General features: G+C 43.1%; 1 protein-coding gene across 1 annotated transcript in view; it reads left to right on the top strand.

Annotated features, from left to right (window-relative positions):
- The window catches only part of ATP6V1E1 (ATPase H+ transporting V1 subunit E1), a 72,314-nt gene that overhangs the window by 33,513 nt on the left and 11,119 nt on the right, over positions 1-27,682 (top strand). Inside the window, exons 5-7 of the mRNA XM_033951761.1 lie at positions 2,881-2,970; positions 16,025-16,093; positions 23,783-23,877. Coding sequence (XP_033807652.1) covers positions 2,881-2,970; positions 16,025-16,093; positions 23,783-23,877 — 254 coding nt within the window. The remainder of the gene's footprint in view (positions 1-2,880; positions 2,971-16,024; positions 16,094-23,782; positions 23,878-27,682) is intronic.

The raw sequence follows: 27,682 nt of genomic DNA, 5'->3' as shown, positions 1-27,682 counted from the left end.
GAAAAAGTCCGGGCAACATTAAGCCATAAAACCAGCTCCTTCAGAAGACGGACTCTGGCAGATACTCAATATACTTTGCCATGTCCAAGAAGGCTCAGAGGAGTGGAGACCCATCTTGGATCTCAAACACGTTGACACAGCCCTGGGAGTTACTTGGTTCTGGATGGAGACTGTTCGTTTGTCATCGCTGTGGTAAAGCCAAGAGAATTTCTGGCTGCCCTGGATTTGATGGAAGACTGTATTTGATGGAAGACTGTATAGTCATAGACGTATACAGTCTTGCATATGTTTCTCTTTAATCACTTTCATTAATAGAGTACCAAGTTTTTGGGTTTTCCCCATTATTTGTATGGATTTGATGGAAGCTTACCTTCACATCCTAATCTTAACCAGATCACAGAAAGTTCTTGAGATTCCATGTGTTGGAGAATAGCTACCAATTCTCAGCACTTCCCTTTGGGCTGGCAACAGCACCCCAAACTTTCACCAAAGTTATGGTGGGAGTGGCCACTCATATCCTTAGAGCAGCTTGGCAAGTGCATCTGTGCTTGGATGATTCGCTCATCAGAGCACCATCCCAAATAGAAGGAGAAAAGACTGTAGCAGCAGTTGTGGAGATGTTGCAGAGTTGGCTGGATTGTAAACCTTCAAAAGAGCCACCTAGTTCTAGCACAATCCCTGGAATATCTGGGGGTCTTATTCAACATGTCAGAGGGCCAAGTCTTTCTTCCAGAAGCTTCGTAGTCAAATTATAGACCTGTTGACCAAGCCAATGCCTACTGTGTGGTATTACCTTCAGGTTCTTGGGTCGATGGTGGCTACAATAGAGGTGGTGCCCTGGGCAAAGGTACATATGCATTCCCTCAAGGATGCGTTGTCTTGCTACAGTATTCACCTCAGAGAGATTCCCTATAAGTTCCACTCCCTTGGACATCAGCAGCCTGAAGCAGTATGAGCTTGTGGCTCAGCCCACAGACTAGTGAAGGGAATCCCACTCCGGATTGATTCGTAGGTCATCCTGACGACAGATGCCAGCTTGTTCAGTTGAGGGGGGAGGGAGTGCTCATTGCAACGGTCACTCAGTTAAAGGACAGTGGACTTTGTTTCAGCGGAAATAGTCTATCAACAGGCTGGAACTGTGAGCATTTGTCTGGTGCTGCAGTTACTGCAGTCTTTGCTGGAGGGTGAATCTGTCGGAGTCTTCTCCGACAATGCCACTGCAGTGGCCTATGTCAACAGGCAGGGAGGCACCAGGAGTGCTCCACTCCAGCAGGGGGCAAAAGCATTGTTTCTTTGTGCTGAAACTCAACTGCAGGTGACATCCTGCAGTGCATGTGGCAGGGTGGACAATGTTCAGCAGATTATCTCAGCAGACAGACATTAGCCCCGGGAAAGTGGCATTTCAGGCCAATGGGAGACAATGGGGTAATCCGATGTTTGACCTCATGGTGACAGCAGAGAACAAAAAGGTGACTCAGTTCTTCAGCTGAAGATGCAAACCTGGAAGTACAGGGCTAGATGCCCTGGTCCAACCATGGTCAGAGACTGGGCTACTGTATATGTTCTCTCCCTGACCCATGATAGGTGGGGTGATCCGCTGAATAGTAAATCACCCAAGAATATAAGTTCTAGTAGTACTAGATTGGCCCAGGTACCTGTGGTATGCAGATAGCCATCTGCAGAAGGAGTAAAGTCTCAGACTTCAGGTGCACCCAGACTTGCTTTCACAGGGGCTGATTGCCCTAGAAGATCCGGGATGCTTTGGTCTTATGGCATAGCTTTTGAGCGCACAGTGCTAGCCCAAAAAGGATATTCAGAAGTAGTAGTTGCTACTTTTCCTTGGAGCCAAAAAGCCAACAACGGTTTCACCGTACGCTAAGGCATGAGAAATGTTTGAGCACTGGTGCAGCAGAGAAAAGTTAGAGCCAGACAGAGCCCCAATATTGGTACTGGTGTTCCTCCAAGAGGGCCTAGACAAGGGATTGGCAGTAGTGTCCATTAAAGTTCAAGTAGCAGGACTCTTGTGCTTCACTAGCGGCCCACCTGGACATAAGTTCTTGAAAGGTGCCCCTTGACTAAGGCTACTGATTCAACACCTGTTTCCATCATGGAATCTTAATATAGTCTTAGAAGGACTTAGCAGGGCTCCATATGAGCTCTTACAGGAAGCCTCTCTCATGGATCTTTCGGTCAAAACGGTCTTCTTGGTTGCAATTACATCTTCCAGGAGAGTCTCAGAATTGTAGGCACTGTCATACAGAGAGCCGTTCCTCAGGATCACTGAAGTGGGAATGACTTTGTGTATGGTTCCCTGCTTCTTACTGAAAGTCTTCTCGGCGTTTCATGTCAACCAAGAGGTTAGACTGCCAGTGTTTCATCTCATAGGGTCCAAGAAAAAAGACAAGGCCTTAAAGGTTTTGGACGTCCAGAGAGTTCTATTGCGTTACTTGGAGGTGATTGAGTTTCTTGAGCTCCATAAAAGTTCAAGCTATTGTTGCTTGTTTAACTTGTATTTTCTTGGATTCATTGTTCCTCTCAGAGGCTTGTTAGTGTTTTAATTATATTACTGTTCCTTCATTAATTGTTTTAACATTATCTGAGTAGATAAGACGCCTGGTTTGGGGAAATTCCCCGTATCCCTCCCTCTCCTGTCTTTTTCTGTAGGGCTCTCGCCAGCTTCAGTATGAACTGAAGGGGGCAGCAAAGACCATAGAGAAGGAGGAGTTGAAAAGCTGCAATTGACATTTTCTGCAGTATGCTCATGAGCACAGTGGATAACCAATATGGTTCAGCATACCATCCCTATCTACTGGAAAAGATATTGTCAAGATAAGAACCTAATCTCTTTTTATAGTAATCACATCTTTGTTTATTTTGTAGGATTTGTTGAATGAAGCCAAACTGAGGCTTGCTAAAGTGACAAAGGATGCTGCCAGGTATCAAGCCTTGCTGGATGGACTTGTTCTTCAGGTGACCACATTTGTGTTCTTAAATCTGCTTGGTTAATTTTAGAGTCCTGGCACTGTGTCTTTTCATTTATAACCACCCAACTATCCTTGCTCCCCCATTGCTATTAGCTCCCCAGATCTTCTAGGTTGTCATTGCAGCAACAGACTTGAGGCCAAGATCCTTTCACCAGGGCTCTTTCCAGGCCTCTGTATCTGGCCACCAGGTTCAGCAGCATCCCTAACCGTAGCTGACCTGGGCTCCAGAAGACCTGATCCAGGAATTGAACCAGGGGCTGTCAGTGTGACAACACTGCCACTGGACTGGCTTTGGTTAATTTAATTCCCAATATCTCCATATACAAGCATGCAGTTTGGAATGGAAAAAATTTAGGGCTGCACATTAATCATGATTAATGAATTATTACCATATATACTCTAATATAAGCCTACCTCATAAGCTGAGGTAGCCCTTTTCCCCCCAAAAAGGAGAAAAAAGGGTTGACTCTAATATAAGCCTAGGGGGGAGGGTGTTAATATTCAAGTGCCCTCCTTCACTCCCTCCCCTGCCCTGCCAGGCTCTGCACCTTGTTTCTCCCTGCCCTGTATAGTTTATATAGTTTATAGTTTATTCAATTTTTGATTAAACGCTTTATCGATTCTTCAAAGCGTTGTACAAAGTAAAAACATTAACATTTAAACAAACAAAACAATTGGACGTACTTTTCTATAAAATCTATAGGACTACTGACCGTACAGAACTAGATAAATATTGACCCGTAGGCCATAGATACATATGGGAAGGGGGGAGAAATACAATTGTAATAGAAAAAGTGAGTAACATATAAGGAAAAAACACTTAAGGACTGGGAAACAATATAAAATTAATAGTTAAACTACCATAGTTTAGTTAAAAGCATCTTTAAAAAGAAAGCACTTTAAATTGCTTTTAAAAATTTTTAGGTTTTTTTCCATTTTTAGATATAAAGGGAGAGCGTTCCAGATTGTAGGGGCTGTTAAAGAAAACGTGGAGGTGCGACGCATGCCAATGATTTTTAAAGAGGGAATATTAAGGTTATATTGAGAGATAGATCTTAGAGATCTTGGGGGGTCGTAAGGAATCAAAAGTCTATCTATGAAAGCTGGTGTGTTGCTCAGCATTGTTTTAAATGTCAGAAGGGCAATTTTATAAGTTACTCGGTGTGAGATTGGCAACCAATGGGCGTCTTGGAGCAAAGGGGTAACATGATCGTATTTTTTTGCGCCTGAGATTATCTTAATGGCCGTATTTTGAATAAGCTGCAAGCGTTTTAAATCTTTGTGATAGATACCATTTATTATCCCAGGACAAGCAGGCAGCATATTCTTGACTGATGGGTGACGGCACCGACGGAGCCCCGGTACGGACACTTTAGAGTGATTGCACTCTAAGAACTTGGAAAGTTCTAGAGGCCGCACCGCGCATGCGCGAGTGCCTTCCCGCCTGACACAGGCGCGCGGTCCCTAGTTTCTTAGTTTCCACGGAGCTAAGAAGACGCGTTTTTCAACGGCCGTTGAAAATTTTTCTCCACGCCTTCCCGCTCGCGAAAACCCCTTTGGCTCTATTGCCTCTTTTCTTTTCTTTTATTTTTGTAAAAAAAAAAAAAAAAAACTTTGTATTTTTCTTCATTTTTGGCTTTTCCCCGGCGGGGCCTTCTGCCATCATCGAGGCCTCGGCCTTCGATTTGGCGGAAGCCGTTTTTCCTTTCATGCCCCCTCAGCCAGGGTTCAAAAAGTGCCAGCGGTGTGCACGGCCTATCTCCCTTACGGACCCGCACAACTGGTGTCTACAGTGCCTGGGTCCAGAGCATCAGGCGTCCACCTGCACCCGCTGTGCCACGTTGAAAAAACGTACTTTAAAGAATCGTGAAATTCAACAATGATTACTTTTCGGTACCGAGATGTCCGATCCCGTGACATCGACACCGGTATCGGCTCCGGTACAGTCGGCACCTACATCATCGACACCGCGTGACACCGCGCCGGCGTCGCAACACCCAGGTAAGCCGGCTAAGAAGCCTTCTCCGCTGGAGCGTCCTCCGGTCTCGATTGCAGCGAGTCCAGTCCTGCCGACCGTGAGGCGCCAGCGGAAGCGCTCCGCCCCTATTGAGGTGAGTCCCTCGAAATCGGGCTCCTCATCTCCGGGGTGTAGAGCGGCACCGCAGGTACCGCAAAAGAAAAAGGCGGTACCGGTGCCTTCATTAGATGATCGCATAGCGGCCATCCTCCAAGTGCAGCTTAAGGAGCAATTACAACAACTCCTTCCAGCTATCTTGGCTCCGAATCTCCCGGTGCCGGTCCGTACTGAGCCACCGGTACCGGCAGTGGAACAGCCTGTATTGTCTGCATCTACTGTTTCGGTACCGGTGCACTCGGCCTCATCGGTATCGATACCACTCCTCGCACCGGAGCCGACATCCCACCACCAGTCGGTACAAACTTCGGCACTGATGCGACCGGTGACTTCTCCCGGTACCGCATCGATGAGGTCGGGTAAGTCACTGCGCAAGTCCCGACACTTGGAACCATCCACCCCTGAGTCTCGGGACCGTAGTTCCCATATTAGGGACCCTGATCTGTGGGGTGATTCCGAAGAACCATTTTTATCAGAGGGTGAGTGTTCTTCGGATGGGGATGATCCTGTTGTTCCTGACCCATCCTCCAAGCATGACTCTTTGTCTTTTTCTTCCTTTTTAAAAGACATGTGCGAGTCTCTTTCCATTCCTTTGGAGGCTGAGTCTAAAAAGTCTAAAGCCTTTCTTGATGCCCTTGACTTCGACCAGCCTCCAAAGGAATTTTTGAAACTCCCTCTCCATGACATCCTGAGGGAAACATTTTACAAAAATCTAGAGACTCCTCTTACTATTCCGGGAGCTCCCCGCAAATTGGACTCTCTATACAAAGTCATCCCTATTCCAGGGTTTGACAAACCCCAGCTTCCACATGAGTCCCTTCTTGTGGAATCTACACTTAAAAAGTCATCAGGAGCTAGTGTTTATGCTTCTGTCCCTCCTGGCAGAGAAGGTAAAGCCATGGATAAATTTGGTAAGCGTCTTTACCAGAATGCAATGCTCGCCAATAGATCTGGCAACTATGCTTTTCATTTTTCATTCTATTTAAAGCATCTCCTTACCACCATGGCTTCTTTTGAGCAGTACCTTCCTGAGCGAAAACGACTGGCGTTTCGCCAATGTTCTTCTTCACTTTTCCAGCTGAGAAAATTTATGGTAAGATCTATTTACGATACTTTTGAACTTACCTCTAGAGCAACAGCTATGTCTGTGGCCATGCGCCACCTTGCCTGGCTGAGGGTATCCGAGCTTGATGTCAACCATCAAGACCGGTTAGCTAATGCACCGTGCTTAGGGGATGAGCTGTTTGGAAAGTCTATGGACTCAACTACCCAAAAGCTCTCCGCCCATGAAACACGCTGGGATACTCTCCTCAAGACAAAAAAGAAACCACCACCGGCACGGCCTTTCAGACAACAATCGGCCTACCAACGCCGTTATGTAGCTCGTCCTCTGCAGTCAGCTCCACAACAACCTAGAAGGCAGCGTCAGCAGCAACGGCAGACACCTAGACCACAACAGCAACAGCCTGCCAAGCCGCCTCCTCAACAGAAATCCACGCAGCCCTTTTGACTTACTTCTCCAGGGCATAGCCAGCGTCCAACCATCTTCCCTGCAACCTCAACCTATAGGAGGTCGTCTTTCCTTTTTCCTCAGCCGGTGGAAAGTTATCACTTCGGACCAATGGGTCCTCAACATCATCCACCACGGCTACTCTCTCAACTTTCAGAACCTCCCGGTCCCAAATCTACCAAAAGAATCTGCTTTGAACTCTCCTCAGTCTTCCCTCCTTCTTCAGGAAGTTCAATCCCTCCTCCTTCTGAACACTATAGAGGAAGTTCCTCCAGATCAAAAGGGGCAGGGATTCTACTCCCGTTACTTTCTGGTCCCCAAAAAGACAGGAGACCTCAGACCGATTCTAGATCTTCGCGATCTCAACAAATGCTTGGTCAAAGAGAAATTCAAAATGCTATCTTTAGCCACGCTTTATCCTCTTCTCAATCAAAACGAATGGCTATGCTCCCTCGATCTCAAAGAGGCATACACTCACATACCGGTCAATCTGACCTCCAGACAGTACCTCCGCTTCATGATCAACCGTTGTCATTACCAATACAAGGTACTACCCTTCGGTCTTGCCTCCTCTCCAAGAGTATTCACCAAGTGTCTGATTGTGGTAGCTGCCTTTCTACGCTCTCACCACCTTCAAGTCTTTCCTTACTTGGACGATTGGTTAATCAAGGCCGATTCATCTCAGTCAGTGCTCCTGGCCACCAACCAAACAATCCTGTTTCTACAACTTCTGGGGTTCGAGATCAATCTTCCCAAATCTCATCTCAACCCCACTCAGAGACTTCAATTCATTGGAGCAGTGCTGGACACAGTCCTCATGAGAGCATTTCTACCGGCCAACTGTCTTCAGACTATCCAATTTCTCTGTCAGCAGGTACTTCTTCAGAGTTCCATTTCTGCCAAACAGATGATGATACTCTTGGGTCACATGGCCTCCACAGTTCATGTCACACCCCTCGCACGTCTTCACCTGCGCACTCCTCAGTGGACCCTTGCTACCCAGTGGTCCCAAGCGACGGATCCTTGCTCACGACACATATCTGTGACATCATCTCTTCGTCAATCTCTACAATGGTGGTTGATATCCTCAAATCTCTCCAGAGGTCTTCTGCTCCATCTACCTCCTCATCAACTAGTCATCACCACCGACGCATCCCCTTATGCTTGGGGAGCTCATTTGAACGAGTTCCAAACTCAAGGCCTTTGGACAGCCCAGGAAAAGAAGCATCACATCAATTTCCTGGAACTCAGAGCGATGTTTTACGCCCTCAAGGCCTTCCAACACCTTCTCTTTCCTCAAGTCCTCCTGCTGTGCACAGACAATCAGGTTGCGATGTACTACATCAACAAACAGGGTGGAACAGGCTCTCGCCTCTTGTGTCAGGAATCCCAGAAAATCTGGACTTGGGCCACAGCTCGCAGCCTATTCCTGAAGGCGATCTACATCCAAGGAGAGCAGAATTCATTAGCGGACAAGCTCAGCAGAATTCTCCAACCTCACGAATGGACTCTCGATCCTTCAACCCTACAGTCCATCTTCGATCAATGGGGCACTACTCAAGTGGACCTCTTTGCAGCTCCTCACAATCACCAACTGCCCCAATTCTGCTCCAGAATCTATACTCCTCACCGTCTGGCAGCGGATGCATTTCTTCTGGATTGGTCCAATCTGTTCCTGTACGCTTTTCCTCCTCTGCCGCTCATGCTGCGGACCTTGTTCAAACTCAAGAAGGAACGAGCCACCATGATTCTGATTGCTCCATGATGGCCCAGACAACATTGGTTCTCCCTTCTTCTTCAACTCAGTTCCAGAGAGCCTTTGCTACTTCCTCTATTGCCTTCTCTGCTTTCGCAGCATCAGGAGACCCTCCTGCATCCCAACCTTCAGTCTCTACACCTGACAGCTTGGTATCTCTCGGGCTGACTTCAAACAACTCTCTTCTCTCTCAGCCCGTTCGTTCTATTCTGGATGCTTCCAGGAAGCCCGCCACTCTCCAGTGTTATCATCAGAAGTGGACAAGGTTTTCTTCTTGGTGTCTCCTTTATCATCATAATCCTACGTCTCTTCCAGTGGAGACCTTGTTGGATTATCTGCTTTCTCTGTCTGACTCTGGCCTTAAATCTACCTCCATCAGAGTCCATCTCAGTGCTATTGCTGCTTTTCATGAGCCAGTCCATGGGAAACTCCTTACAGCTCATCCCCTGGTCTCCAGATTCATGCGAGGTCTTTTCAATGTTAAACCACCTCTTAAAGCACCTCCTGTGATCTGGGATCTTAATGTGGTTCTCTCCGCTTTGATGAAGCCCCCGTTTGAACCTTTGGCGACAGCCTCTTTCAAGTTTCTCACTTGGAAGGTACTTTTCCTTATTGCTGTTACCTCTGCCAGGAGGGTCAGTGAGCTACATGCACTAATTGCAGATCCACCTTTTACGGTCTTTCATCATGACAAGGTGGTTCTGCGTACGCATCCAAAGTTTCTCCCTAAGGTTGTCTCTGAATTCCATCTCAACCAATCCATTGTTCTGCCTGTCTTCTTTCCGAAACCTCATTCTCATTCTGGGGAACAGGCTCTACATACTTTGGATTGTAAGCGGGCTTTAGCTTACTATTTGGATCGTACTAAGCCCCACAGATCATCGCCACAACTCTTTTTGTTCTTTGATCCTAATAAATTGGGTCATCCTATTTCTAAGCGTACGCTGTCGAATTGGTTGGCAGCGTGCATTTCTTTCTGCTCTGCTCAGTCCGGACTGACACTGGGAGGTTCCGTCACGGCCCATAGAGTTAGAGCTATGGCAGCATCTGTAGCTTTCCTCCGTTCTACGCCTATTGAGGAAATCTGCAAGGCTGCCACTTGGTCCTCAGTTCATACTTTTACATCACATTATTGTCTGGATACATTTTCCAGATGGGATGGTCACTTCGGCCAATCTGTTTTGCAAAATTTGTTTTCCTAATGGCCAACCTTCCCTCCATCCCTCTTTTTGTTAGCTTGGAGGTCACCCATCAGTCAAGAATATGCTGCCTGCTTGTCCTGGGATAAAGCAAAGTTACTTACCGTAACAGGTGTTATCCAGGGACAGCAGGCAGATATTCTTGCGTCCCACCCACCTCCCCGGGTTGGCTACTTAGCTGGCTTATTATAACTGGGGACCGCGCGCCTGTGTCGGGCGGGAAGGCACTCGCGCATGCGCGGTGCGGCCTCTAGAACTTTCCAAGTTCTTAGAGTGCAATCACTCTAAAAGTGTCAGTACCGGGGCTCCGTCGGTGCCGTCACCCATCAGTCAAGAATATCTGCCTGCTGTCCCTGGATAACACCTGTTACGGTAAGTAACTGTGCTATATCCTCCCTCCTTGTTTCTACCTGCCCTCCCGATGCCTTGCAAGCCTCCACCAGGCCTAGCTTAAGACCTGGTAGGGTGGGACAGGAGGGATCCTTCCCACTTCCTGTTCCAGTCAACTCTAAAAAGAAATTTTACTTCCCTCCCCACCCCTGCATACCTTTTGAATTCTCTGTCAGTCTTGTGTTGGGCCAGGACAGGAGGGATCCCTTCCACCTCATGTTCTGGCTAACTGTGAAAATTTTTACCTCCCTCCTGCCTCCCCCGCATACCTTTCAATTCCATGGTGATCTAGTGGTGAACCAAGAAGGAGCGATCTTCCAATTCTCCTGCTGGGTGAAGAGCTGCTTGCCATGAGTTCTTGCGAGTCCCATAAGAAATCGTGGCATTCATTCAGCTAGCCACTCTGCCAAGCAGGAGTGCTGGAAGATTGCTCATGTTTGGTTCATCACTGGTACGCATCTCTCCCCTCCCAGACCTGCCTGCAGCTCTTTCTTAGGTGTTTCCCACCCAGTGTACCTTTGGAAAGCAAGCACATCTTTGGTCCTGCTAAGGCAGCTATACTTAAAGGCTGCCTGTGGCCTATACCAGGCCTTTTCCTCTGACCTGTCCCACCCTTCCTAAAACAGGAATGAAGGGATAGGTTAGATCATTAGAAAAGGCCCAGTTCAGACTTCAGGCAGCCTTTAAGTACAGCTGCCATTGGTGCTGCAGGAGGAAGGAAGGACTTGAGAAATAGCCGCAGGCAAGTCTGGGAGAGGAGAACATAAGAATTGCCACTGCTGGGTCAGACCAGTGGTCCATTTTGCCCAGCAGTCCGCTCATGCGGCGGCCCTTAGGTCAAAGACCAGTGCTCTAAATGAGTCCAGCCTCACCTGCTTACGTTCCAGTTTAGCAGGAACTTGTCCAACTTTGTCTTGAATCCCTGGAGGGTGTTTTCCCCTATAACAGATTCCGGAAGAGCGTTCCAGTTGTCTACCACTCTCTGGTACTCACTTCCTTACATTTGTACGGAATCTATCCCCTTTCAGCTTTAGGGAGTGCCCTCTCGTTCTTCCTACCTTGGAGAGGGTGAACAATCTGTCTTTATCTACTAGACTGGGCAAGGGGGTGGAGGGAGGATGATGGGGAGGGGAGTAGAGGCTTGAGAGAGAGCTGCAGGTGTGTCTGGGAGGGGAGGGAGAGAGAGGGACCATGCAGAGGGAGAGGAGGATGGAGGGAGAGAATTGTAGGGAGAATAAGAGAATGGAAGAGATTTTGGACTCAGAGAGGAAAAAAACCAAAATTCTGCACCCAAATCAGACAGGCTTCTGATTAAACCACTCCACAGAACACTCCTTGATAGGATTAATGACCATAATCCAATATTTTCTCGATCAGCACAAATCGGTTATACTCATTTCATTGGATCTGTCCGCAGTCTTCGACACCATCGATCATTAACTTCTAGAAAGATTATCATCGGCGGGCCCTAGATTGGTTTCACACCTATTTTATAGATCAAACCTCTTAATCCAAGTCTAAAACGTACTCAAATAACTTCGGCATTTCACAGGGTTCAATACTTTCTGTGTTACTATTTAACATTTATCTTGCACCATTACTAACATTATGCCAATCTAAAAGCTTCACCTCTTATGCCTACACGGACAACATTCAACTCATCCATTCTGTTGATCCTTTAAATAAAAATGAAATTGATTCCATTAATGTGAAATTAGTCACTATCAACAATTGGCTTAGAGATAATATATTATCCTTAAGCATCACCAAAACAAACTGCCTTCTCTTCCCATGGAAAGACAGCATTCAGCTTTCCTCACCAATCTCCATTGACAATACTACGATCAATGAGGTTACTTCTTTTTTTTTTTATATATATTCTTTATTCATTTTCAAATCTTGCAACAAGTGTACAATATTCAATCAATTCGTACAAAATCACTTGACGTTCTTAACATTATTATTATTAAATGCATATAAAAGAGACCCCACCCACACCCAACCCATTCATCAGGAACAAACCCATTAAAATACAAGACAATGGCGTTACTTCTATTAAAATCCTGGGCATAATCTTCGACAACTAATTAAACTTTCACAAACAAACTGGAGCAGTGGTCAGAAATTGTTCCTTTATACTTCGAATGAACAGGTCTTTAGCCAGCCTTCTTCCTTAAATATATTAATCCACTCGCTGGAGATTTCCAAAATTGACTACTGCAATTCCTTTTATAATGGAATACTGCAAAAAGAGATTAGGCGTCTACAACTGATTCAGAATGCAGCTATTAAGATCATCATAAACTCAGAAAAATACGATCATGTTACCCCTTTACTTAAAAAAGCCCACTGGCTCCCTGTGTCTCACAGAATCTCTTATAAATTGCCTTAATTCTCTTGTTTTATGCATTTTAAAGGTAACTGGCTCATCCCTCATGTCCCATCTAGAGTCCATAGATCTACCTCACAACATCTTTTCTACGTTCCATCACTTAAGATGGTCAGTACTCGACGCACAACTATGTTTCCAGTTACTGCTCTGCTTACATGGAATTCTCTACCCTACCATATCAGAGAGGAAATAAACAGGGATAAATTCAAGGGAGCTTTGAAATGCTTCTTATTTAAAGATGCTTTTGAGCATTGATCTCAGTCCCTCAAGGAAATGGTATCCATAAAGGAAATCACCTCCCTTTTGTTTCCCCCCTTTCCCTCCTTTTCTTGATCTTATTGTAGTTCTACCCTTTTCCCTCTCGTTTCTCTTGTTTGTAAGTCTTCGGTCCTTGTAATTTGTTTTAAATATGTTTTTATCATTTTATATTGTACATCGCTTAGTAAAAAAAGATAAGCGATTAATCAAATACATATTAAACTTGAAACATGGGAGAGAGAGGGAGAAAGACTTGGATCTGGGGGTGGGAAAAAGAAGATATTAAGTGTTTAATCAGTGGCATAGCTGGGGGGAGGCCTTAGAGGCATTGGCGCCCCACTTTGGGCTGAGGCCCCCTCCAAAGCTGCAGGATCTGTTAAATAGCTGGGGTAGCCAAAGCCCTTCCAACTGAATAAACCCACTACCTGAGTCACTCTTTCTCTTCATATTGCCTCAGGAGTGAGGGAGTTTGCAGCATGCAACCAATGCCAGCACTCCCTTAGCATGCTCAGTTCATACACAAACTAAGCATGCTTGAGGAGTGCAAGAGTTGGTGACTGGAGGCATGCTGCTGATTTCATCTCTCCTGAGGCAATGGATTTCTTCAACAAGCGGCCTTCAGCTTCCCCTCAGCAAAGGTATGATACCTAACGAAGGGGAGGGAGAGGAAAAGTACATAGAAACATAGAAAAAGCGGCAGAAAAGGGCTACAGCCCACCAAGTCTGCCCATTCCAAGTATCCCCCCCCTGAATTTACTTCCTTAAAGATCCCACAAGAGTATCCCATTTATTCTTAAAATCCGTCACGCTGTTGGCCTTTACCACCTGGAGTGGTGGTCTGTTCCAATGATCCACCACTCTTTCGGTGAAGAAGTACTTCCTGGAGTCGCCGTGAAACTTCCCTCCCCTGACTTTCAGCGGATGTCCTCTGGTGGTCGAGGGACCCATGGGCCAGAAGATATCATCTTCTGACTCGATGCGTCCCGTGATGTATTTATACGTTTCGATCATATCTCCCCGTTCTCTTCTTTCCTCGAGTGAGTACAGTCGCAACTTCTGTAGTCTTTTACCATACGGGAGATCCTTGAGCCCCACGACCATCCTGGTGGCCGTTCGCTGAACCGACTCGATCCTTAGCACGTCCTTTCGGTAGTGTGGTCTCCAAAACTGAACACAGTACTCCAAGTGCGGCCTCACCATGGCTTTGTACAACGGCATCATAACTTCAGGTCTCCTGCTGATGAAACCTCTGCGGATACACCCCAATATTTGTCTTGCCTTGGAGGAAGCCTTCTCCACTTGATTGGCAACTTTCATGTCTTCACTAATGATCACTCCTAGATCGCGTTCCTCCGTGGTCCTAACCAAGGTCTCGCCATTTAGCACATAAGCTCTACGCGGGTTTCTCTTGCCCAAGTGCATTATCTTGCATTTCTTAGCATTGAAGCCTAGCTGCCAAGTATTTGACCATTGTTCCAGCAGCAGTAGGTCGTGTGTCATATTATCCGGTAATGAGCTTTTGCCTACTATGTTGCAAAGTTTGGCGTCGTCGGCGAATAGTGATACCCTTCCTCTAAGTCCTTGTGTCATATCCCTTATGAATAAGTTGAATAGAATTGGGCCCAGGACCGATCCCTGCGGCACTCCACTGATCACGTCCAACGCTTCAGATGGGGTACCATTCACCACCACCTTCTGACGTCTGCCGTTCAGCCAATCCCCAATCCATGTAGTTAGAATGTCTCCTAATCCTATCGATTTTAGCTTGTTCAGTAATCTTCGATGAGGGACGCTATCAAATGCTTTGCTGAAGTCCAAATATACCACGTCTAGTGACTCTCCGGCGTCCAGTTGTCTAGTAACCCAGTCAAAAAAGCTAATCAGGTTAGATTGGCATGATCTACCCCTGGTGAACCCGTGTTGGTGTGGATCACGTAGGTTTTCTTCGTCTAGGATTGTGTCAATATGCTGTTTGATCAGCGTTTCTATGAGTTTACACACTATAGACGTGAGACTCACTGGTCTGTAGTTTGCTGTCTCTGACCTGCAACCCTTTTTGTGGAGTGGGATTACATTGGCGGTTTTCCAGTCCAAGGGGACCCTTCCTGTGCTTAGGGAAAGATTGAAAAGAACCGATAATGGTTCTGCCAGGACTTCTCTTAACTCCTGAGCATTCTGGGGTGTAGGTTATCCGGTCCCATTGCTTTGTTTACTTTGAGTCTTGATAGTTCGTTGTAGACGCTACTGGGCGTAAATTCGAAATCTTGAAACGGGTCTTTCCGGTTATCTCTCGTCTGAAGTACCCCCCCCCCCCCCAGTGTACTGCTAGCTATGCCCCTGCCTTTAATCATGCAATTAAAAATTTTAATCGACGTGCAGCCCTAAGAAAAATGAAATGACTCATTTATTCCTTACAGCTTGTATTTTATTTCTGACTTATCTTTAATTCTGTTTCATTAAGTACCATCTGTGCTTATTCCTCCTGCTTGAATTTTTTTATGCAATTTATCCCTTCACCACCTCCTTTGGGAGGCTGTATTTGATTTTTCTCTTGGAGGGAAGAGAGTTTTCACGCACCACAGCATTATACATCCAACTAGGAATCGTCTGAGGTGTTAATTTTCAGAAGCGCTGTGTTACCTGTGTTCTGCTTCTGAGGAGTCTGTCATGGCATGTGGAATGTTGCTGAGAAGTAGAGAATGACATAGGGACAAAATGTTCCCCGTCCCCACTGGAATTCAATTTCCCCATCCTGTTCCCGCAAGTTTTGTTGCTTTCCCTGTCCTTGCCCCATTCCTGTAAGCTCTGTCTTAACTGCATAAGCTTCAAACACTTATGATTTTAAAGTGTTTGAGGCTTGTGCAGATGAGGACAGAGCTTGTAGGAATGGGGCAGGGACAGGAAAAGAACTTGCCGAGATGAGAAAATGAGTTCCTGCGGGGACGGGGAAATATTTGTCACCATGTCATTCTCTACTGTGAAGTTGTTATCAATAATAGTACTATGTGACTTCTCATAGGACACTGTTAGTTCTGTGCACATAACCATATGCAGTACATGTAGAAGTATTTGAAACCTGTCTGCCAGTGCTGGTCAAGTTTGTATCATTCCATCTATTGTATTATATTTATTTATTATATTTAAGTATTTATAGACCACTTCTAGCTTAAGCAGTTTACATTCAGGTACTCAAGTATTTCTCCTTATCTGTCCTGGTGAGCTCACAATCTGACTAATACCTGGGGCAATGGAGTATTGAGAGATTTGTCCAGGCTCACAAAGAGCAGTGCTGGATTTGAATCTGCAACCTCGGGGTGCTGAGGCTGCAGCCCTAACCACTAGGCTAGTCCTACACTAAAGTATTGCTTCTGCAAATCCTAATCCTGTGTGTTCTTCTGCAGGGCTTTTTCCAGCTGCTTGAAAGAAAAGTGGTGATTCGTTGCCGTAAGCAAGACCTCCCCTTGGTTCAGGTAACCTGACTGTTTATAGTAAGCCTTTTTTGAGAGCCTTCTGCCTTATGCATGCCAGTAACCAAGAATTGTATTCATCACAAAGTGAGGGAAATGAAAAGAAGAGGGAGGGGGGGTTAATTTTGTTTTCAACTCCCAATAAGCAGAAGGTATGCAGTCTGTGAGATTGTGGGTCACAGAGCTGTTCTTACTAGCAAATGTTGGTCAGCAAATGACATTGGCTAGTACTGCTGGTTAACACTTGATGTGTAATTATTAGAAGGGAATTAATTGGGGATGCGGCAAATTTCCTCCACTGGCACTGGGCCTAAAGCATCTCTGGCCTGTGAAAGAGTAGAGAATAGCTCTAAGTATCAAAACAGACTCATTATATATGATAAAGGAGGAAACTTGAGCACTCAGCTTACTGCTATCCAGCCTCCAGCTTATAATCATTAGTTCAGTCATTTCTTGATCTTTTTATCTTTTTCTTTGGTTTGTTTTTGTGAATTATAAATAAAGTGTGTCTCCTTGAATTTGTGTTGGGATCTTTTCTTGAGCTGCAGGAACAATGGCCAAAGTGAGGCAGCTTAGTAGAGGTTAGGAGCTTTGGAACTACAGCATTGTGGCTGAGATTTTATAAATGGTGCCTTAAGTTAGGCACCTAGATTGGCACGCTTAGCTTGTTTATCTTAAAGATTTCAAACTTAAAAATTAAAATAATTTATAAAATTCAAAATGTATACCTTCAGTTAAAAATTGATGAGTAGGTGGTGATCTGTGATATCAAACGCTGCATATAGATCAAGGAGGGTGAGGACGGAGTAGAGGCCTTTGGATTTGGCCAGGAGTGTATCATTGGAGACTAGCAAGGGCAGTTTCTGTAGAATGGAGAGGTGAGAGTAGCAGCCCAACCCCTCCTCTGTGACCTACTGGGCAAGGTGTCTGAGAGAAATGGTAACTTCCATGACATAAAAAAGATTAAAAAACAAAAGATTTTTTTTTTTTTCAGTCTTTATTTAGAAAATTTTTTCTCCCAAATTACTTACGTGAAAAAACAACTCTTGCCAATTTTAAGGTGAAGTTAAAGACATTTCTCTTCCTTGATGCTTTTGTAACTTAAACTGTCCTTTTAAGGACGACTTAGATTCAGTTCCCCCTCCCTTTGTTATTCTTTCCCTTGAGTGTTTCCTTTCTTTCTATCAATTGAGGTTCTAACCCTTCTTCCCTTTTGTTCCCGTTCATCAATGTCTTTAAAAAATGTCATTTCCCCTGTTTCTGGTTTTGTTTAAATTGTATTTTAATTGGCGCATTGTTTTGGCATTTTTGTACACCGCCTAGAAGGCTTGAGTGGGTGGTATAAGAAATTTTTAATAAACCTGAAACTTGAAAATCTTTCACTCGCCCCCTCCTATGCGCTGTCATCTGAGACATCAAACACACAAAATCAACCTTATTATATAATAAAGCCAGAGCAGGAGCATTTGGCGTCTTCCAACCTGTAGCAATTACCATCCTGGCGGCTGTAAAAATATGCATTGCCAGTTCATATGTCTCTCTTGGAATGGCCTTCACAGGAAAATTCAGCAAACAACTCTCCGCTCGTTTGGGATAAAAGAGAATGTTGTCCATCAAATAATTGTGATCTCAGCATGCAGTAATAGGGAGTAAATTCATTCCAATAAGAAGATGCCACAGCAGAAAAATATAATCCATTGTTTTTGAAAATCCTTTTGTAGGGCAAAGTGTCCTTGTTTGCTCTGAATAACTACATGGACAGGTTTCATACCTCTCAGCCCTTTCTTCCATCTCTGAAGGAGACCAAGAAAAAAAACAACCTACCAGACACAATGTGTAGTTTAAACATCAAGGCCTTGGGAGTTTTTGGCGTTCTACTAACTGGTAGAATATCAACCAAGAATCTTCCCAAATTACAAGAGACTGGCCATTTTATTAGGACATCATTAGAGATTGACGCAGGGAAAAAATTTGTCCCGTCCCTGCCCCATCCCCTCGGACTCTGTCCCTGTCCCGTCCCTGCGAACTCTGTTTGATCCCATCCACACAAATCTTGAATAGCTATTTTATATTGAAAATATTAAAGTATAAAAAAGAACAATATGCTGTACAACTGTCATTTTATAAATCACAAATACAGAAAAAGGATCAACAAAACCGAAACTGAATGCTACATAAAAAATTCATCTTAACAGAATACCTCGGTCAAACGCACAGAACACAAATGTCAAATACATAACTGATCAAAAATGATAAACATAAATTAAACCAAAATCCCAAGAAGCCACACCTTCCATATAGTACAACACCAAAGAAATATAAAGATCATATATTCCAGGGATGGTGTTAGGCCAAGGAGTGCAATTAGGGTAACTGCCCCCTGGCTAGAGAAAGCCCTAAGCCTGCTGGAAGCTGAAGAAGACACGGGCTAGTAGAGGGCTTTGGCAAGCGAGTTAACAGAAGACAGAAAGAAATCAGCCTGGGACCAATGTGATTTGAATAATGACCAGACAATAAAAGGTACAAAAATAATTATATTTTCTATTTTGTGTTTAGAATATATAAGAACTGAAATGTTTATCACACCGGTGCTGGTGTTAGATATGGGTAGGGCCTGGGCAGAAATTTGGAGGATCGCTGGTGCTCTTTCCCTCTGCCCCAGACCAAAATAGGATGTTAGGTCAGAGGAGGGGCAGGACTGCGGCAGAGGGAAAGTGCACCAGCGATCCTCCACAGGCCACAATTATTTATTTATTTTAAATTTCTATACTGTTTTCATCCAAAACGGTTTATAAGGAGTTACATACATAACCAGACCTTATGTATAGGTCACAATCTCCCCCATCCTCTTTTTTGGCTTAGCCATATTTGTAAAACATTCTTTATTACCCTCCTGATGTTATTTTTTCCTTAAATGTATTTTTACTTTCCTTAAAGATTGTAGTTCACCCCTTGTCCCTTATGTATCGCTAATTACTTGTGTACATACATTGTATGTTTACTTGTACAAATTGTTTTATTTTGTCTCCCAATTTTTTATTGTCATACGCATTGAAGCATTTGATATTGCGTGTACAACAAACTTTTAATAAACTTGAAACTTGATAAAAAGTTGAGAAGCCATACAAAAATAAGAAGATAAAACAGACATATTTAGTCTAACTTAAAATCAATTGCCTAGAAAGTGCATCAGTACCATCAAAACATACGTATTCAGTCTAACATAAAATTATTTGCTCAAAAAAATGCTTCAACAGAGTTGAGTCGTCAACATTCAATTAGTTTTTAAAGTGAGACCAGGAGGCAAATCGGGCAGCACTATCTCACGGGTCTGGCAGGTCCATACGGCTTCCCTCTCCCTCCCTGCCACAAATCATGCAGAGTAACATAGAAACATAGAAAATGACGGCAGAAAAGGGCCACGGCCCATCTAGTCTGCCCACTAATGACCCATCCCCTAACTACCTCCATGAAGAGATCCCACATGCCAATCCCATCTTTTCTTAAAATCTGGCACCCTGCTGGCCTCAATTACCTGTTGTGGAAGATTATTCCAGTGATCAACCCACCCTTTCGATGAAGAAATATTTCATGAAATTTCCCACCCCTGATTTTCAACGGATGCCCTCTTGTTGCCGTGGGTCCTTTAAGAAAAAAGAGATCTTCTTCCACCTCGATACGGCCCGTGACACATTTAAACATCTCGATCATGTCTCCCCTCTCTCTGCGTTCCTCGAGTGAGTATAGCTGCAACTTACCCAGCCGTTCCTCATATGGGAGATCCTTGAGACCTGAGACCATCCTGGTGGCCATTCGCCGAACCGACTCAACTCTACGCACATCTTTTTGATAATGCGGCCTCCAGAATTGTACACAGTATTCCAGATGGGGTCTCACCATGGATCTGTACAACGGCATTATGATCTCGGGCTTACGGCTGATGAAACTTCTACGAATACAGCCCATGATTTATCTAGCCCTGGATGAAGCTTTCTCCACTTGATTGGCAGTCTTCATGTCTTCGCTAATGATCACCCCCAAGTCACGTTCTGCTACAGTCCTTGCTAGGATCACACCATTTAGGTTGTAAGTCCTGCATGGGTTTTTGCCGCCAAGGTGCATGACCTTGCATTTATTGGCATTGAAACTTAGTTGCCAAGTCTTTGAGCAATGCTCCAGCAGGAGTAGGTCCTGCGTCATACTGTCGGGCATTGAGCTTTTGTTGGGCACTGTGCTTTCATCTGTTGTGCTTTTGCCTACTATGTTGCATAGTTTGGCGTCATCGGCGAATAATGTAATTTTACCTTGAAGCCCCTCGGCCAAGTCTCTTACGAAGATGTTAAATAGGATCGGGCCCAAGACCGAGCCCTGCAGCACTCCGCTGATCACCTCCGTCGTATCGGAGAGGGTACCATTTACCACCACCCTCTGAAGTCTACCTCTAAGCCAGTCCCTAACCCATGCGGTTAATGTTTCACCTAGTCCCATCGAACCCATCTTGCTCAATAACCTGCGGTGTGGGACACTATCAAATGCTTTGCTGAAGTCCAAGTACACGACGTCCAGGGACTCCCCTATATCCAGCTTTCTTGTTACCCAGTCAAAGAAGCTGATCAGATTTGATTGGCAGGACCTTCCCTTTGTAAAACCATGTTGATGGGGATCTCGTAGATTCTCCTCGTTCAGGATCGTATCCAATTGGCGTTTGATTAGTGTTTCCATAAGTTTACTCACTATCGATGTGAGACTCACCGGTCTATAATTCGCAGCCTCCGTCCTGCATCGCTTTTTGTGGAGTTGAATGATGTTAGCTATCTTCCAATCCAACGGGACTTTTCCTGTACTTAGGGAAAGATTGAAGAGCGTGGATAATGATTCCGCCAGGTTGTCACTCAACTCCCTGAGCACCCTGGGGTGTAGTTTGTCCAGTCCCATAGCTTTGTTCACCTTGAGTCTTGATAGCTCATCGTAGACACTGCTGGGCGTAAACTCGAAATTTCGAAACGGGTCTTCCGAGCTTTTCCTTGTCGGCAGCTGAGGGCCGGATCCCGGCGCCTCGCAAGTGAAGACCGAGCAGAAGTATTCATTTAAAAGTTTGGCTTTATCGGAGTCTGATTCTACATAGTTTCCTAAGGCGTACTATCCCATCTGTGTTTTTTTTTCTGTCACTAATGTACCTGAAGAAGTATTTATCGCCCTTCTTGATATTCTTCGCAAGGTTCTCCTCCATTCGGAGTTTGGCCTCCCTGACTGCCGTTTTGACCTCTTTTGACTTGGCCATCAAACACAAGCTTGCTCGATGATGCTCATGGCCTTCCCTCTGCCGGGCTCCTCCTTATGATGCAACTTCCTTTCTTTGTGGAAAAAAGAAGTTGCGTCACAAAGAGGATCCCAGCAGAGCGAAGTCTGAGAGCACCAACCAGGAGCCCTGTGTAGAGATCGGCTTGCTCTGCTAGGTGTGTACCAGCAGCAGGGATGGAGGGAAGCTAGCTGGAGCCGCCAGACTCATGAGCAGGGCCTGGGTGGGCTGGAGCTGCTGGACCCATGAGCGGGGGATAGGTGGGCTAGAGCCACTGGACCCATGAGGAGAGGGCCTGGAGCTGCCGAACATGTGATGGGACATCTTGGAGCTGTGGTGGGTGGGGTTCCCTATGGGGACAAACCCTTTCACCACTCAGTGGAGCGGTGAAAAGGTTTGTCCCCATTCTGGCGGGGAACAGATATTGATTTATTCGTTCCTGTGGTTTTGCTGCAGTCACCCACGGTTAGCTGCGGGAATGGGTCACCGTGTCATTCTCTATACATCACTTAATTCATTATTAAGCATAAGTAGTTAATACATCTTCCAATTAAATTACAATTGGGAGAACGGTATAGAAAATTGAATAAATAAATAATAAATAAATTACTTCATTAAGGTTAAATGATTAATTGTTTTGATCATATGATTTCTTGTCAGTCTTATTTCATTAGTAATTTTCCCTAGCAGCAATATAGTGACTTAGTTATCACATGTTATTTAGTGGGTGTTTTATTTCAGTGCATTGCATATCTTGTAACAACGTGTTCATTTAGGGCACACTGACCTGTTCTCTAGGATTTAGGCAGTTCCTCTAGTCTGTTAATGGAACAGGATGCATCTGGGTCAAAGCCTTTAAGCAATCACCTTACCAGAAATACTGAAATGGAAGCTTTTCTATCTTTCTTTAGGTTTCCCAAGCAAGGGGTGTCAGACTCACATACATTGGGTTATGGGCCTCCCCTTATATCCTCCATAATACTATTATTACCATCATCCTGAGTAGATCTTGAAACATGACTTGGGAAATAGGCTGGCCCCAATATGGTCATAGCCCAAAAAGTTAATATTGTAGTCTTAAATATTGCATCCATGGCAACTAGTACCATTGGTTAAGACGAGAGGTTAACCTCACGATTCTTGCTTCTCTGAGTTGATCATGCTGCCATATTCTGGGCTACTTGCATTTTACAAGTTATATTACTCAGGAAGCTCCATATTGTGTTGACACCTGAAGTAAGATTATTGAATTAATCTTGTGTTTTCAGAAACACATAATATGGTTTGCTAGATTTTTTTTTTTTTTTTTGCAACAGAATTAAGGAGAGTATTGCAGTGAGTGGGGGGATTTTAAGGAATGCTATTTGATTTATTGTTTTAGGGGGAGGGTTATCAATATGGGCTACCATTGAGGAAGGTTATTTTACCATTAATTTGTGAGATTAACAGTAAAATAACATATTTTAATGGTAGTCACCATTGACAACTTTTACCCATATAACTTACTGTATTTGTTTCTAGTTTTGTTTTTTAATTCAGTAGTATTCTCTGCTAAATTAAGTATTTAAGCAATATGTTGCAAAAATATCTAGCCAAGAAAATAATCTGGCTATTCAGGGATTAAAAATTCAATCAAAGAGATCACAAGAGTCGTCATTTGAGGCAGGTTATTTTATCATTAATTTGTGAGATTCACAGAAAAATAACATATCTTAATGATAGTCACTAATGACAACTTTTACTCATAATAACATACCGTATTTGTTGCTAGTTTGGTTTGGTTTGGTTTTTTATACAGTAGTATTTTCTGTTAAATTGAGTATTTAAGCAAAATGCTGCAAAAATATCTAGCCAAGAAAATAATCTGGCTATTCAAGGATTAAAAACTCAATCAAAGAGATCACAAGAGTCGTCATTTGAAGGGGCTATTCCAGGTTATTGGAATGATTTGCCATAAGAGCTGGAGAGATCTGATTATTTCCAGCTTTAAAAGGCTTCGTTGATCCGGCTGCTCGGAGAAGTAGAGAGGAAGTACTTGTGGGGAGGGGGGGAATGCTGTGCAGATTCCATTTGCTCATGTAATTGTATAATGTATGTTGATGTGTTTATTGATTTTTATTGTATGATGTATGTGAAGCTTGTTGTGGCTGAAACCCCATGATCGTGGCCAAATGAAATTGTGTGATAGTTTGAAAAGGTCTGTTGTAGCCCCTTTATACACTCATGGAACACAAAAGCAGATATTTCAGTTTTGAAATTTAAATTTAAGGGTACCACTTGTGAGATTATTGCAGTATGCTCAACTGATTAAAATAGGAGGGGCTATAAGCAGGAATGCATCTTATTCATAGGCTCATAATTACATTCTATAATTGCTCTGCACTGTGTTCCAGTCGGCAGTTCAGAAGACAGTCCCCAGCTACAAGTCCGCTACCAAGAAAGACATCGATGTTATAATTGACCAGGACAACTGCCTGCTTCCTGAAATGTAAGATTATAAAGATCTGAGGTGGTGAAGTGAAATATAAAAATGGAGTGACATTTAGACTACATATGGGTGTCTTTAAATTATAGACATCATAAATGACAGCTGCCATCAACAGCTTTCAAAAAGGAATTTAAAAAAAAGACAATACTAAAAAGATAATGGGAGTAACTTATTTTTTTATAAAGCATTTTCCATCTGTTCATTGTGGGGAAAATGGCTATTAGAAAATTGTGTGTGGTATCTGCAAGTAAAATGTGGTGCGAAGTAATATGTATATATTCAACTGTTTTTCTTTTTTTCCTTGTCCCCTTCCTTCCTGGTATGCAGTGTTTTTGCCCTTACCTTCCTCTCTCCCTCTTTCACTCCATCCCCACCCTCCTGTGGTGCATGGAATTTCTTCCTTCATCCAGCAGTGACCAGCATGTCTTTTTCTTGTCTACTTGTCTGCATTGCTGCAGTCCCTACCTTCGGCTGCTTCCTATTCTCACAAATAAAGCAATGCATTTTATCAGCGTCAGCTGCAGAAGCAGGTAAGAAGACTGCAAGTCACTAACAAGTAGAGACAAATTCCAGGCACCGGAGGAGGTGAGTGGATAAAGACATGCCAGTCACTGTGGGGTGGATGAAGAGACAGAGAGAGAGACTCAAATGTAAACCGATACCCCAATTTATGGGCCTTTTTTTTTTTTGCCCAACAATCTCAGTTTATATTTGAGTACATACTGTATTGGGAATAAAAGGAAAATTCCCAAGCATTATAATTTAGAATTCTCTATATATCCTTTAATCCACAAGATTGAACCAAATTATACAGTCCTAATGATTTCAAGATCCTACTAGGTGGAGGGGCGTGACTTGGAGCCGCATTAAGATGGTCGGGTGATAGCGCAGCTCCTTCATAGCAGGTTAATGATCTGAATATATAAGCTATGGATCTTAATTTTTTTGCTTGAAATTGAGTTTCCTGAACATATGATGGCATCGGCAAAGCATTTGAAGGGAGAGACGGCGAGTACAAGCGCAGGATGCGCTAAGAGGTCAAAAACAGAGCCGGTGGTTCCCTTAAAGTTCCGTTGCCGGGAGATGACAATTGCGATATTGGGCAGAGCTCAGGCAGATCAAAGAAATTGTATTGAATAACTCTAAGAAGATTCAAGAGGCAATAGATGAGGTGGCTAGCCTCACAAGGCAGATGGCAGTGATGGATGTTAGAGTGAATCAAGTGGAAAAAAATCTGAAGCACATGAGACTGAGATTCGGCAGTTGAAGCAGGATAATAAGATAATTGAAAGCCTGTCAAGGGATCTGGAAGATTGTGTGAACTGCAGTAAAAGGAATATTTTGAGGGTTATTGGTCTGCCAGAAGGCACTGAAAAAATGATCCGGTCTCGTTTTTGGAGAATTTTTTGCCAAAGATTCTGCCGCTGAAATTCAAATTTCCTATGGAGTTTGAAAGAGCCCATAGAATTCCAACTAAGAGATCAGATAAGCAGCGGGGGCCACGTCCTTTAATCTTTAAGCTTCTGAGATTTCAACAGGTTACAGAGATCCTTAGGCTGGCAAAAGAAAATCATAATTTAAAGTGCCAGGACTCAAAAATTTTCATTGTGCCTGATTTTGCCAGGGCCACGGCACAGAAAAGGAAAAAGTTGTTGGAGCTGAGACCAAGATTGAAAAGTCTTGGTGCCAGATATGGTCTGATATATCCAGCTATAATGAGAGTCACATATGACAACAGGACTCTAAATTTTGAAGACCCGAATAAACTAAGTGAATTTGTGGAAAATTGTGAACATCAGATGACTATGTAGTATATTCTTATATATAAATAATTAAGAATAAAAGGAATGCTTGAAGCTCTGATGCATGAGCATTCTAAACGGTCCTGTTTACTGGACACAGGTGGCAACATTATTTGTTAAGGTTTGGAATGTTCCAATGTTTTTAAATGTGATTGGCTTCTAATCTGTTTGAAGAAAAGTAAATGGAACAGATCTGCTTGAAGAAAAGTCAGTGCTGGTGACTTGTAAGTTTGATGGTTAATCATATAAATTAGTGATATTATTTGTGGACATCAAGAAATAATCTTTTAATGTGACCATGGTTGCTTATAAAGTTACTGGTGGGAGGCAGGTTATGAAGGATCCGGAGCAGAATGGACTGTGAAGAATTTAAAATGTGACAATATATGGAGGATTCAGCATATGGAAGCTTATGAGAAAACAAGAGTAAAGAAGCTTAAGTAGAAAACAGAGCATGGCAGCATATGAACATTTCAGAATATGACAACTTATTAAGGAGTAAAATAAGATAGTTTATGAAGACTCCGGAGCATGGCAGCTTATGATAGATCCAGTGCATGGCTACTTATTAAAGAAATGGAGAATGACTATAATAAAAATGGGTGTCTCTTCTATGAACTTTGTTAGAGGAATTTAGATGTATGAGGTGCTGCACTTATTGTAATTTAAGAAGAAAGGTTATGAAGGTTGGATGTGCTTAAACATTGCATAAAAGGATCTGGAAAGTGATACTACGGAAAAAAAGATAATATATTGATAATTCTAAATATGTATATGATATGTTATGTCTTTGAAAGTTGTCTGGAAAGATGATTTATTGAAGATATGAATGAATTGTATTGTGGATGAAGTTTGTGTGGTTTTGAAAGTTCATATTTAATATTGATTCATTATTTTAGCAGGAAACAAAATATATGTGCAAAATATGAATATTATTTAAATTAGTCTGAAATTAATTATTTAAGCAAGGAGATTTGAGTTCAGGGTAGTATGGATTTTGGTTTTAAATTAATATAGAATGTTTTTTTATGTCAAGAGATTGATATTTAAAGAGGGATTAATTTTAATTAATTTATTTGGGATAATTTGGATATTTGTAACAGTTTGAATAAAGTCCTATAATATTGCATATGAGGAAAATAGGATTAATAAGATGAAAAGTTGGGATTTGTTGGGTAAAATGAATTAATATTCTTAATGAAATATGTTTTAAATTTGATAACATAATTAGTTTTAGTGTGGGTGGATTGATTATAGTTATCTTATGATTTCTAAAATTTCTGATGTAAAAGGAGTTGCTTGTCACTGGGTACCGCATGTGTGTTTCCAAGTTTTCACTTTTATTTAGGGGGGGTTGGGTGGGGATTGGGTGGGGAGGAGGGGGAAGGGGTTTGGGAGGGGGGTTATGTTTTTCCACATCCTAAATTTGGGGAAGGTGTAAATTTTAATTGTTTACATTATAATGTACTTATTGAAGGATTTATGAAAGATTATTTTATATAGTTTTACAATGACTCTGAAAATATTTTTGTTAAATGTAAATGGTCTAAACCATCCGATAAAGAGGAAAAAAAACGCTCTTATTTTTAAAAAATCAGAATGCGGATATATGTTTTATACAAGAGTCTCATTTGTCTGCTGAGGAATCTAAGAAGCTGGAGGGAAATTGGGTGAAGCATTGCTTCTTTGCCCCAGCGGTAAAGAAAAAAGCTGGAGTTGCTATTTTGGTTAATAAAAAATGTAATGCAGTGTTCAATTTAATTGCTTTTGATCCCTTAGGAAAATGGGTGCATGTTGGCATGAGTATGGGTAATACTACTTTGGCGCTCTTCAATGTATATGCCCCTAATTCGAACCAAATTGAGTTTAAGTCTCTACAACAATTGATTTTACCACTGGCTGTTTCTAATTTAGTAGTAGCGGGAGATTTTAATGCTGTTATGGATCCTTTAATGGATAAAAAAACCTAGTAAAATTATAAAGTCACTAGGTATGGATAATTT

Source organism: Geotrypetes seraphini, chromosome 7 (assembly GCF_902459505.1).
Source record: "Geotrypetes seraphini chromosome 7, aGeoSer1.1, whole genome shotgun sequence".
Lineage (NCBI taxonomy): Eukaryota > Metazoa > Chordata > Amphibia > Gymnophiona > Dermophiidae > Geotrypetes > Geotrypetes seraphini.
Note: the sequence above shows the minus strand (reverse complement) of the source record. Positions and strands in the feature narration are given on the sequence as shown.